The sequence below is a fragment of the Myodes glareolus genome, chromosome 19 (genome assembly GCF_982192425.1).
Source record: "Myodes glareolus chromosome 19, mMyoGla1.1, whole genome shotgun sequence".
Taxonomy (NCBI): Eukaryota; Metazoa; Chordata; class Mammalia; order Rodentia; family Cricetidae; genus Myodes; species Myodes glareolus.
In genome coordinates, this window is record NC_142044.1 from 60,524,379 (window position 1) to 60,538,368 (window position 13,990).

At 41.4% G+C, this 13,990-nt stretch overlaps 1 protein-coding gene across 1 annotated transcript in view; it reads right to left on the reverse strand.

The window, feature by feature from the left end:
* Positions 1-3,326: 3,326 nt before the first annotated feature.
* Positions 3,327-13,990, reverse strand: part of Rpap3 (RNA polymerase II associated protein 3) — a 34,463-nt gene continuing 23,799 nt past the window's right edge. The window contains exons 11-17 of the mRNA XM_087899214.1: positions 12,435-12,505; positions 12,225-12,326; positions 9,628-9,854; positions 8,024-8,210; positions 7,001-7,098; positions 6,296-6,396; positions 3,327-3,613 (exon numbers count right to left, since the gene is read on the reverse strand). Of these exons, the coding sequence (XP_087755340.1) occupies positions 3,531-3,613; positions 6,296-6,396; positions 7,001-7,098; positions 8,024-8,210; positions 9,628-9,854; positions 12,225-12,326; positions 12,435-12,505 (869 nt within the window). The 3' untranslated portion in view covers positions 3,327-3,530. The remainder of the gene's footprint in view (positions 3,614-6,295; positions 6,397-7,000; positions 7,099-8,023; positions 8,211-9,627; positions 9,855-12,224; positions 12,327-12,434; positions 12,506-13,990) is intronic.

A 13,990-nucleotide genomic window follows, 5' to 3' on the forward strand; every position in this document is an offset into this window, starting at 1 on the left:
TGGACAAGGTGAAAGTGGTTATCAAGGCTAGCGATTGCAGAAAGCCTGGAGCATGCTGTTTCTAACAGCCTTGGCAGAGGCCGTGCCTTCAGGAGCCAGGGTAATCAGCACACTGCAATCTTTTGTGTATTGTGTCAAGGGATCCAAGTATTCCAGATGGCCAGTGCTGGCATAAGGGGAGTCAGGTGACTTATAGTCCTTTTGTTCAAGGCAGTTCAGGCTGCCTAGGTGTGCTAGTCATTAGGCAGTCAAACGGCCCCCATTCCCAGTGCTGGGGCTTGTTTATAGGAAAACAAACATAAACAGTGCTTACAAACATAAATGAAAGAACTTAATATCGGTAGTGATTTTTTTTTTAGATTTCAATAATTTTTTGTTGATTTTTTGTTTTGTTTCGTTTTTTTGTTTTCAAGAGAGTTTCTCTGTAGTTTTGGAGTCTGTCCTGAAACTCACTCTGCAGACCAGGCTGGCCTTGAACTCACAGATCCACCTATCTCGGCCTCCCCAATTAAAGGCGTGTGCCACCACTACCCAGCATTCAATGGTGGCTTAACAGTGCTTTAGACCTGCTGAGTGTCCAGATGGGTCCCTGTCTCTCAGTCCAACGATGGACAAGCATGTAAGACACTATGTGCAACTCAGCAACCACAGTTGGCTGAGAAGTGGGGCTACTGCATCTCATATGGCACTGTGACCTCAGTCGCAAAGGCCTGTCAGCAGGTACAGGCTCTGCTCAGCTATAGCATGGCTGCTTCTGGAGGCTTCAGGGAGATTGCTCCCCACAGGCTCCAGACGGCTGAATACTTGGTCCCAGGTGGGTGGTGCTGTTTGGGTAGGTCTAGGAGGTGTGTCACTAGGGACAGGCTTTGGGATTCCAAAGACACACATCATTCAGTTTATTGTCTCTGCTTCCTGTTTGTGGAAACGTGAGCTCTCGGCTTGTTGTTCTTACCACATTTCCCTGCTGTTGCGTACTTTAACCCCCTATAATTGCACATCCAAATAAGCTCCTCCTTCTAGACGTTGCCTTGGTTATGGTGTTTTATCATAGCGTCAGGGAACTGTCTCATTGTGGAATTCTGTCACCAGCTTGTGGAGGAGCCTGACTTCTGCCAGCAATGAGTCCAGAATGGTGGGAGTGATGGGCAGGTGAAATGTTTTGATAACATAAGCCATTTCTAACTGTTGCTTTCCTTCCCCTCCCTCTCCGGAGCACTGTCTTCCCTGCTCCCTGGCCACCCCACTCCCTTCTTCCCATGTTTGTCTCTGAAATTTGCACTAATTTGTCTCGGTGGGGAATCACAGAGACAGAGGGTCCATGAAGTGGCATATGATTCCACCTCATTTAGACACGTGTTGGGCCTACATGGACAATGCTGCTTACAGACATCCACTCACACATTCACATATGTGCTGTGCATGAGAAGGGGTGGTCCCCACATGCCTCTCCAGCTTTTTGAGGGTGAATGAGTGGTCAGGGCATTATAGTTTTGTTTTGTCTTCCTTCTCCATGGTGAGAGAATTAAAAACAAGGCTAGCTCTCTAGTTTAGGAAAGGGGTCTCTCCCGTCCCTGCCTCTATCCCAGACCCCTACTCCCTCCCTTGCAGCAGAGAGACTGCCCCTCCTCTCCAGCCTTCCTGCTGGTGAGCAGATTTTTGCTGAGGTGAATTCAGATCTTGTTTATTTTCCCATCTGCATATCCACTAAATCTCTCACTAAATCTCATTGCCCAGTCCGCAATGTCTGATAAGTCCTGGGAGTCTGACTGATTTGGGATTCACCTGTCAAATTTTTTGTTTTGTTTTGGTGCCAAAAGAAAGGCTAAATGAACACTGAAATGTTTTGCTTTCTGCAAATAAAAATGTGCAATAAAAGGTCAACTAAAACCACAGAAAATGGCAAAACCAATAGCAGTGAGCCAGAGTTAAAAATCAGTGAGGGTAAGTGCAGACAGTATAAACAAATGAGATAAAAGGATGGGGGCGGGGAAAGAAGAGGATCAAAGCTGAAGAAACAAATCAGAGAAGCAGAATGTTATGAAAGAGAAGACACAAAGTCAAGGATGTTAGGAAAACTTATATTAGAAAACAAAGTCACAATGAAAAAGCCAATAATCACAAATGAAGAGGAATAAAAAGTCAAAACATAAAGTCTTTTTAAAAACAACAAAAACCCAACAAGATAGTCAAACTAGTTCTAAAAGTGTACCCCCCCCAAAAAAATAAGGAGAAACAGAAGGAAGGGGTATGGGGGTGGGAGACAATGGCTGCTCAATAATTTAAGTGTACATTGGTCAAATGCATGAAGGGGAGTGACAGATAAAAGTATTTTTAATTCAATAAATAAAAACACTACCAAAAATAGAGTTTTGTTTGTTTTCAAGAAACTTAAATACTAACTGGAGACTTCTGTGCAGGAGGATCAGCTGAACTGTCTCCCCCATGACTGCTGCTGGTGCTGAGTCTGGATTAGCGTCTCATGTATGCCCAGGCTGTCTTCACTTTGGGGGAGCCCCTCATGTATCAGGGGCCCCTATTGGCTACACTCAGCTCTGTGATGTGTAGCCTGAGCAGGCTGTCCTACCCTCCCTCAGGCTCACCAGTTCCTCACTCCCTCCTAGCTGACAATCCAGCTGGGGTCGCCTCCCAAGTGTTAGGAGTGTTGGAAGCAAACACACACTAAGATCAGTCAACACTTGAACCCCAGAACCTTACACACAGGAAAGGTTTTGCAAACAGCCAAGGGTTACAGAATGTAAGGGCTTGCTCCAGGACTCACCACCAATACTCACCTATGTACAACAGAATCGGATTCCACAGCAGCAGCTAGACTGTAACTGCCAAGTCTAGTAAGCTGTGAGCATCCCACACAGGACCCTCAAGAAGCCGAGGACCTGTCTTCACTCCGCTGTTGGTGTAGAGGAAGGAGGGAGACCATGCTGGCATCTATCCAATACCCTCTCCAAAGAAATCATATGGTAATAAATTATGGTAATGAAGTAGCTTTGTGTGTGGTTACAAAAATTCGTGAAACTATAAAAATGTTACAATTAGGGGCTGGAGAGATGGCTCAGAGGTTAAGAGCATTGCCTGCTCTTCCAAAGGTTTTGAGTTCAATTCCTGGCAACCACATGGTGGCTCATAGCCATCTATAGTGAGATCCGGTGCTCTCTTCTGGCCAGCAAGCATACAGACAGACAGAACACTGTATACATAATAAATAAATAAATAAATATATAAAAAATGTTACAATTATGAGACACTGAGGAATGTAACTAAATATAACATTTAAAATTATTTATAAAATACTGACCCTTACAAGTATATCTCATTACTTACATTTTTATTTTCATAAAAACTTAGTTTATTTGAACCATTTCTCACTAGTACACTTTACATGAATTAATACCATCGAGACGAGAGTCCTCTCAGGTATGATTTCATTCTCTTAAAAAGTCAAACAAAACACTTGATTTCAGTGAGAAAAATAATGTATACATAAAAGACAAAGACAACCTCAGCAGTCATGATCAGCCACCATATCTTTTCTTGAGTTCTTCAAGAGAATCCTTCAATTCTGATTTTTCTAAGTGATTGAATAATACATCTGTGACTGAAAAAGAAAATAGGTTGTGTATCACTCTCACTTTAAAAAACTATGCAAAACATAAATTCAAGAGATTATTTTAACCTGTCAAATCAAGATTTTAACCTGTCAAATAAAAGCAATAATAACATTTTTCTTAAATTCTAGTTTATAGATTTAAAAAGCTAATATGAAAAGAATACAGCAATTCAGTATTTCTTTCCAAAGTTATTTTGCTACCAGTATAAATTTCTCTTGCATCCTCGATGACATTAGTCTAAGCAGTCCACACTCAACACTTGGCAAACAATGACAGTTCATGCTTCTCAACACTAACTGGGACAGACCGTCACTTGACAGTGGTAGTAAAGCAGGTCACTGGAGCTAATGTGTCTGAAGGCTTAGTTAGAGCAGAGTGACTGCACGTGCTTCCACGTCTCACTCAGCAGACAGCAGAGACCAACCAAGACCCTGCTGGTAGGGTGACCTGAAGAACCAGCTCACACTCAGAGCACACCCTGAACTTCAGCTGCTGGAGGGAAAGACACTCATTTGCTATGTCCGAGCACTAAGGCCTAGGGAAGGAGGCACAATTTCCGCTCTCAAGTAGCTTTCTTTCTGTCTGAGAAAGGGAAATAAATGCATAAGCAGGGAAAGGAGACAGAGAAGGGGATGAACAGTGGAAGGCAGGAAGTTATTCTGACCAGAGCTGATGGCAATAAAGTGACAACAGAATGAAGTGGTGAAGATATGGGAGTAGGTACTCAAGACCGAAGAAACACGGGCCTCGAGGGCAAAAGCTTGGCAAGACGGCTCAGCAGATGGAGCACTTGCCATGCAAGCCTGATGGCCGAGTTCAACCCCCAGGACCCATATCAAGACGGAAGGAAAGAACCTACTCCAAAAGCTGTCTTCTGCGCTATACAGGCACGCAGGCATGTACACACACAGTGGTGATAACAAAAGCTGTCTTCTGAGCTATACAGGCACGCAGGCATGTACACGCACTGATGATAACATGATGACGGAGATAATTTTTAAAATGCAAAGCTCTGCAGTGATTTTTAAAAATGACAAAATGAAGTTTTGTAGAACAGTAATAATAGCAATACTGACCAGGAATTTGAGAGAAATGTTTTTGATGAGCTAAAACAGAGGGCTGGTGATGTGTTACAGCTGGCAGAGTGCCTCACAGTCATGAAGCCCTGGGTTCAACATGAGCCAATGGTTGTGTTGTGGTGGCACACACCTAAAATCCAACACTCCAAGATAGACACAGGAGGTCAAAAGTTCAAGGTCATCTTTAGCTACAAGTGAATTAATTAAAGGCTGGCCTGAGATATGTGAAAACCTATCTCAAAACAAAGGAAAAATAACAATCTTTGACTCCATGACTCCTTCTCTTTAGTGAATTTACAACATTATTACTAGTCTCCATGAAGCTGGAAGGCCAGTCTGGTTCTGACACTTTCTCTTCATAGAAATCCAAAATGACTGTTTATACTTAGTTGAGTTCTGAATATCCCCAAAGGCTTTTCTGTTTCCTATCCAAATTTAAAAAAAAAAAAAAGAAAGAAAGAAAGAAAAAGAAAGAAGGAAGGAAAAAAGGAGGAAAGAAAGGAAGGAAGAAAGGAAGAGAGAAAAGAAAGAAAGAAAAAGAGAAAAGAAAGACAGGAAGGAAGGGAAAAAAAAGAGTTTGAGGCTATGGCTCAATGGATAAAGCACTTGCCAGATATTCTTATGACCAGATCTCCAGTCCCCACATGAAGCTGGACACTGCGGTGAACAGGAGACAGCAGAGACAGGAGAGTCCCCTGTCAGTAGAGGGCTGGCTAGCCTAGTGTACGCAGCAGCACACAAGAGACCCTGCCTCAAACGAGATGGAAGACAAGAACTGGTACCAAAGACTGTCCTCAGGCAACCCACATTCGTACAAGTATCAACACACATACTAAGCACACTCTTACACTAACAAAAAATATTTTTAATTATTTAAAATTCTTTTTAAAAGATAAAAACGAAAACTTTTAAGTTAGGTTTCTTTTTTTTTTAAAGATTCATTTTACGTGCATGAGTGTTTTGCCTGTAAGCACATATGTGCGCCATGTATGTGCCTGGTACCCAGAGTCAGAGAGGGCATCACAGCCTATTAACTGGAGTTACAGACAGTTGTCAGCCACCATGTGGGTTCTGGGAACTGAGCTCATGTCCTTAAGAGCAAGCAGTGCCCTTAACCACTGAACCATCTCTCCAGTCCTAACTACTTTTTACTCCCTGCATGTTCACTTTAATTCAGCTGAAATTAAATACTCAAGGAGGGAGCCCCTCAGAAGGGATGAGACACACCCTGTACCCAGTTCTGTGGCAGGAGCCTCTGCATGCCCCACAATAGCAGAATTCAATCTCTATACAACTGGGTACAGCCTGGGGCTCAAAGCTCCAGTATGGTTCCTTAACTCTGTAACCCTCATAAACACCTTTAACCCCCTGCCGTGGCTTCCTCCTGTTAGATAATGATAATAGTATCTACATTTGAAAATTCTGTCAGAACTACAATTTTAACTCTATGTAATCCAGCTGCACATCAATTAACTTAATTACAAGCATTCATAGTTGACTGCATGTATCCTGTACATGGTAAGCAGCTAGTAGTAAAACAGTAGCAGAGGAGGATGAGGAGCTGCGGGAAAGCCTGTTCTCAGAACTTACTCTTTCTCTCGGGTCCTGACATGAACATCACTGCCATGTCAAACCTCTTCAGTTGAGAGAGCCTCTGTAAGATTTCAAAGATGAGAGATGGCTTTTCCTTCCTGAAACAGTCCAAACATAAACACAAATCATTAGTTATAGGCAGTCATTTTTTCCTAAGAACAACAAATTCTTCACTTTCCCTTGAGGTAAGTCAGTCTCTGTATGTCTGTCTGTCTATCTGTCTGTCTGTCTATCTGTCTGTCTGTCTGTCTCTCTCTCTCTCTCTGCTTGTTTTGTTTTGTTTTTCAAGACGGGGTTTCTCTGTGAAACAGTTCTAACTGTACTAATAATTCTCTCTGTAGACCAGGCTAGCCTGGAACTCACAGAGATCCACCTGCCTCTGCCTCCTGAGTATTGGTATTAAAGGTGTGCTCCACCACCGCCCGACTGAGAATCTGTATCGTAAAGGGAGCACAGCATGTGCTACTGCTGTCTCTCACACAGGGTACGCTGTATTCTACTTCTCTCTAAAAAGAGGCCTGTCCCCATAGACTTTTCCTTCTTCCTGGTTTGTTCTTGTCATCTCTTCGTTTCTGTAAGAGTAAATCTTACTAGAAACCTAATGTTATTATGGACAAGATATTAGGATCAAAGTGAATGAATTTTCCAAATCACTGGACATAACATTACAAAGTGAGAAGACAACTAAAAGATTCAACTTACTCAATGTAAAAGTCATGTAAAATTTTAATGATTTGATTGAATACATCTGGATCTAGGTTTTTCTGAAACAACTTCGGATACAAAGATGGTTCGATTTTCTTGGAAAAAGAAGAATTAGAAAGTTGAATTGTGACAACATTCATAGTACATGTATTATATAATATTTCCTCAGGTAAAATATTATGAATAATTACTAAATACTATATTTAATGAGAAATAGTGAGGTTTTACTTAAACACAGCTCTGAAAGAAGGATGAACACGAGAGGGACATAAGATCATCACGGCTCTTAGCTAGAGCCGTTAAGAGTACTTCCTGCTCACACGAAGGACACGGGTTCAATTCCCTGTACCATCCCACAACTGCCTATGACTCCAGTTCCAGGGGTTCTGAAACACACTCTTATATGTATACACATACACATATGCACATGTACATAATTAAAAACTATAAATAGTCAGAACAATCCATGAACAGAAGAGATGGACCCTATGAGAAAGTCCCAAACTACAACTACAAGCAGAGATGAAGGCAGTCTGGCCTGAGATAGTGCCTGAAGTGACCGCTCACTGTAAAGGTGTAAGGCAGCGTCACTACACCTGAAGACTGTACTAATCTATGATTTGCTAAGTTCATGCAATTTAACTTATTTTGAGACAAATAAAAGCTCGCTTTCAGAAAAGTAAATGACAAGATACCACAAGCACTGCCTAACACACAAAAGACAAAGATTGCAATTTTCTTCCCCCCTTCTTGGAAGATGAAATATTAAAGCTTAGACTTTCATATTAAAGTCTAATATGAAATTAGACTTTCAGTCATTTTAGGCCCTGGAATTTCACACACAGTTCACTTCCCTGATTACGACATGTCCAGCAGTCTGTCCAGGGCAATGCACGCCAGACAAACGAGAAGCATTTTATGCAGTTTCATTACACAAAAGGCAAATATAAGCATTGCTACAGCAACCAGAAGAAAGTCTCTGACCTGCGACCAGGGACACTGTTGGCTCCCTCCACTTACCTTTAAATACTGATACAACATATCTGGGGAACTTCTCAGCTGTCTGAAGTCAGACTCGAGCTGGAAGGAGTTGGCAGGAACTGGAGGCAGAACAGCAGTGGCAAACTGATCCGGTGTCTGCTCTACCTTCACAGAGGCCTTCTCACTGAAAGACTGGCCCAGGTCCCGCTTCAAATCAGCCTGTGGTCTGGAGTATTACAGAGCATTAGGCAACCAGTTAAAGAAGCAGCAGCCAAAATCCAAAAAAGGAAAGAGCAACAGGAAACTTCTAACTTCTGATTTTGCTAATATTGTGTTTCCTATCTGCATTCTGACAATGTTCAATTCTTTCAACTTGCGTGTGTACACACAACATGTATCTTTACAATGTGTGTGTGTGTCCATCCTTACAAATCTTCACATTCTGGCTATACAATGGCTGTAATCAACTGCTAGGTGATAAGTTAGGCCATTCTTTGAGAATATCATTTTTATCTAGTACAACTCAGCCTTTCAGAAATCTGAATTTCAGCTTCAAGATATTTGAGGAAGAAATACTTCACTTTAAAGCCACCTAGTCAACATTCTTGAACAATCATACACTATTTTAAATAAACTACTAAAGTTCAATGTTGAAAATAGACAAACTTCGTGTGTTTACTGAGTGGCAATATAAGACTAACCAGTAGCACAAGCCAAGCCAGTGGATTTGTGTCTTCTCTACTGTCATCAGTAGGAAAATGATGTGAAATTAATTTTAAGTTAGAATACAAATGGGACTGCTTCATTAAGGCATTTCTGTACACACATCATTATATTGTGTTTTAATTCACCCCACTCCCACAACCACTCTGTCTCTGCTTCTATCGCTGAGGTCCCTCCTCCCTGAAATAGCCTCCCTTATTTGTTTTTGACTCTCAATTCTAAACTTTATCTTTAAAGAGTGCTCAATAGTCTTCAGTATTGATGGATATAATAATGGTAACATTTTAAATATTCTTTTTTTTTTTGGTTTTTTTGAGACAGAGTCTTTCTGTGTAGCCCTGGCTATCCTGGAACTCGTTCTGTAGACCAGGATGGCCTTGAACTCAAAGATCAACTCTTCATTTTTTTTTATGATACTTACTTCTATCAACTACTCATTCTCATATTCTCTCTCTCTCTCTAACACACACACACACACACACACACCCCAGTAGAACAGAAGCAGAACAGCTATTACTGAAGTTCTAAAGAAGAAAATAAGCAAAATCAATTTGATCAAGAATCAAGTCAGGCCGTTGTGGCAAACGCCTTTATTCTCAGCACTCAGGAGGCAGAAGCAGGCAGAACTCTGTGAGTTGGAGGACAGCTGGTCTACTGAGTGAGTTCCAGGACAGCCAAGACTACACAAAGAAACCCTGTCTCAACAAACCACACACACACGAAAAGAATGAAGACACTTGAACACCTCTAATCGCTTGTATTCGCTTTGGTAAAGGCTTAATGATGGTTCCCTAAGTAAAATCGCACACTACAACCTGCAGACAGCTAGCTGCTCAAACATCAACGGTGAGAACACATGAGTAATACCGACTGCTTGTGGAATTATCGTTATAGAGACTGTCGTAACAGTAGCTACTCACTGTAGGACCAAAGTGTCACTGATTTCTTCTATTTTCAACACTTTGGCTCTTGGAGTATCACCTGCAGGCAAGGTGTCCCCTTGGTTTGAATTCTTCTTGCTTTCGGTGCCCGCTGTTGCTGTTGCCTTTGCTCGACTGCTCTGGGGAGCAGTGACAATACTATCTGGCGAATCAACAGTCTCTATCAACTTGCCAGTTTCTTCAATAAAAATCTTCTTGAGTGCTTTCTAAAACAATTAAAATTGATCCTTTAAATGAATATATTAAAAATTTCCCATCCTAAGGTCACAAGTCTAAAAAGACTGCCATGTTATGACTAATATCCCAGTTAAAATTAATCCAACTTGTTGGCTAGACAGATTTAGGAATATAATAATACATCTGAGAATACAAACAATAAAAAGTTATTTGCCTACCCCAGGCACCTAAATGGTAGGCAAGGGATATACATAACACCAGTTATAAAGGTGAAAGCTCAGACTGCAAAGAGCAGGAATGGCAAAGTAGAAAGAAGGCTGCAGGGTAGTCCATGGAGAGGGAGGAGAAGTGGTACAGACCGCCTGGGAGGGTATGAGGACAGCCAGTACAGGAACCTGTGTGCAAACCACAGTTTGGACTCTACCTTCAGGACAACAGGGAAAACCCAGAACCATCCTGACGGCATCCTCAGGGCTGAGGAAGCAGCACAGGAGCACAGGAGCCAGCACGGCATATGAAAGTCTAGCTGGACACCCTCCACACTCTCAAGTGTGACAGCTGGATAAGCCCAGCCCAGGGTACACATCTGCAAACCACATTGACAAGGTTGGTAGGGGTTACCCAAAATGGTTTTCCAGTTTAATAACATCCACTACTGATCAAGGAAGAGCCAAACAGGCAGAGTTGCTCTTGTTTCTGCTGCTATGATGTCTTCTCCAGACCAGCTGCCCAGAAGCTTCTAGCCAATTTGTCAGAGTGCTGGAACCACAGCCACACATCCCCAAATTCAGCTTTTCACATAGATTCCAGGGACTGAACCTGAGTCAAAGAGCCTGCTTTCCCCTGCCTAGCCATCTCCCTGGCCTGACTGTCCGTTTTTGTTTGTATCATTTTCATCTTACATCTGTCTAATGGGAGGGGTCATGTAAAAGTCAGAAGACAACTTACAAGTCAGTTCTCTCCTCCCACAATGTGAATCCCAGAGATGGAACTGAGCAAGTCAGGCTTGGGACAAGTGTTCCACCCACTGAGCCATCTCATTGGTGTTTTGTTTTGTTTTTTGTTACATCTGTTTTGTTTTTTAGTTTTTGCCTTATTTTAGCATTTACAATTGTGTACTGTCAGTTGTGCGGTAACTTGTGTCTCACTGGAAAAAGCATTTATGTCTGTATTTTCTCTCTCTAAACCTAACACACAGTATTTTCTCTGCTTTCCGTATCTCCAACACTCTCATTCTTTTCTACTTTCCCACTCCCCCTCAATCACTACTTAAATGCTGACACCCTTAGCTCTGAAACAAAAATACTATAAACTACATTTTCTTCAACCAATACACCAGTGGTCTCTGACTCTAAGCACAGTAAAATGCCAAGTATGTTAGCCTTCTCCTGAACATGACTTCAAGCAAAGAAATCCATCAGGATGAACAAAATCAATTGGGGAAAACTAAAATCCAAAGACCACATACATCCCAAATGATATACAAACACAAAGAAAGAAAGCATTCCACTATGGCACACTCCCACCAAGCTGGCACCTCCTGGGTAAGAAAAACAGAGATGACGAGACACTTGAAATGCCAGAAAAAAACTTGAGTTCTACCCCAAACAGGACCCAAAGAAAGAGATAAGGAAATCAATTCAGGACATAGACAAGAAGTTACCAAAGTAAGTGAAATAATTTCATAACTTAAAGGAAAAATTCAACAAGTAAGCTGATGCTAAAAAGGAACCAAACAGGAATTTAAAAAATGGAAAATATCAATCGTTTAAAACACATCAGAAAGCATCATCAATGGACAATACTAAACAAAATTTCTGAGATGGAAGACAAAGTTGAGCCAATAATACAATATAAAAATTTCTCTATATAAAAAAATGTAAAAATGTATAAATGAAATGTAAGTTCCTTTAGAATGACTTCTCCCTAATTTTGTCAATATTTCTATGAGGCATTTATTAAGAGTATTGTCTAGGTACACCAAGAGTTTTCAACATTTTACGTTTACTAGTACAAAGTTTGTTTCCAATTCTAATCCTGTAACAATATTTGTTGTAAGGAGGTCGCTTGTTGGGTCCCAGCTGCTAAGCCCCAAACCAATCACACAGAAACTATATTATTTAAAACACTGCTTGGTCCATTAGCTCTAGCTTCTTATTGGCTAACTCTTACATATTAACTTAACCCATTTCTGTTAATCTGTGTATCACCACATTGCTGTGGCTTAGTCTCCGGCTGGGCTACATGGCTTCTCCCTAACTCTGCCTCCTTTCTCCCAGCATTCAGTTTAGTTTCCCCTGCCTATCTACCCCATCAGGCCAAAGCAGTTTCTTTATTAAGCACTGGTATTGACACATCAGACACTCAAGGGCAGGGCGAAATGAAAGTGCGGTACTCACAGGTGACCCACGGTGAGGTGGATTATCCACAGCGTTTACTACATTGTGTCTTTGTGTAGAGTCAAGAAAGACTTCATCCCAATGTCCTCTCTCAATTAATTCCTTGAAAACAAATTTATAATAGCTATCAAATATTCTTAAGTTAATTATGTAACTAATAAATTTATGTACCAGATGACATGATGACATTTTGGTGAAGAAATATACTACCTTTTTAATTTTGGAAAGTTCGGTGATGGCCTGCGTATTTCCAGGTTCCAGAAGTAATACAGTTTCAAAGTCTAATGGGTATTTTAAAAAGCAACAAAACAGTGAAATTACTTTATGACATTCAAAACACGACATCTTTCGTTAATAATCCCTTTGTTTTATTTATTCATTTTGCAACAGGCTCTTGTATAGTCCAGGCTGTTCTTGAACCAGCTACACAGTCAAAGATAACCTGAACCCCTAATCATTCTACCTCTGTCACCCAAGTGCTGGGACTATAAGCATGTCACCACAGCTGACTGAAATCTCACTGTTACCCAGTGAGCTCTACGTCAGACACTAGGGAACAGGCAGGCAACAGTAAGAACAAGTGTCTGTTCCGCTGCTCTAGTTGTTTCACAGGGGTCCCCACAGCCCTGGTTTACAGATGATACAAAGAGAGCACTGAATTTAACCACAGCTCACACTTACGATGATGGAGTAACTTCCCTACGAGACTACCATACCCTAGAATATTGCTCAGTGCTTAAAAGGCAATAAAGCAAAGTAACCCCAGTACTTGTACACATGTAACCCCAGTACTTGGGAAGCAGAGGCAGGAGGACTGCTATGAGTTCACACCTATCCTGGACTACATATCAAATGCTAGGCCAGCCAGGGCTAACACAACAAGATCATCTCTCAAACACTGAAAAAAAAGTTCAATGAGAATGATCAGCAGGTAAAGGCACTTGCCACAAGACTGGCTGATCTGAGTTCTACCCCCAGGTCCCACGTGGTGGAAGGAAAGAAGTAACTCTCTGCAAGTTGGCCTCTGACTCCCGCATATGTGTCTGTGGCATGCATGCATGTACATACACATGTTCAATAAAATATAAAAAATTTTTTAGAAAACTTTAAAAGAGAAATGAACTTGTGATACTTCAACATGTGTAAAGCTTAAAAACATTCTAAGTTAAAAGGATCAGACATAAAAACACGGGCATGAGCCCACCTACACGGCATATCAAACATTCAAATTTAGCCCAGTTTGGTGGCACATGCCTGTAATCCCAGCACTCAAGAGGCTAAAGAGTTCAAATCCAGTCTGGCTATACAGTAAGACCCTGTCTCAAAAATGCAGTAGTAACAGTAAAATAGTCAGGTTAACAGACACAGAAAAACAGTGATTACCAGGGGCTGGCAAAGGAAAGAGGAAAATGAATAATTAGCATCTGATACACAAAGTTTAGAACACAGACAGAAAGTTGCACAACACTGACAATCCACTTTTACTGAAAATATACACCTCAAATGGAAAAACGTCCAAATTTAAAACCCAGGACCACCAGGCCAGCAGGGTAGTATTGCCCACAGTAAGCTGGGCCTTCACTCATCTATTAACAATCAAGAAAACGTACCACAGGCTTGCCTACTTGCCAGTGTGGTAGCAGCATTTTCTCAATTGGAGTTTCCTCTCCCCAAATGACTCTGGCTTGTGCCAAGCTGAGATAAAACTAACCAGCACAGACGTCAAAGGAAACAAAAAGTGAGAAAGAACAAGTGAAATCCAAAGA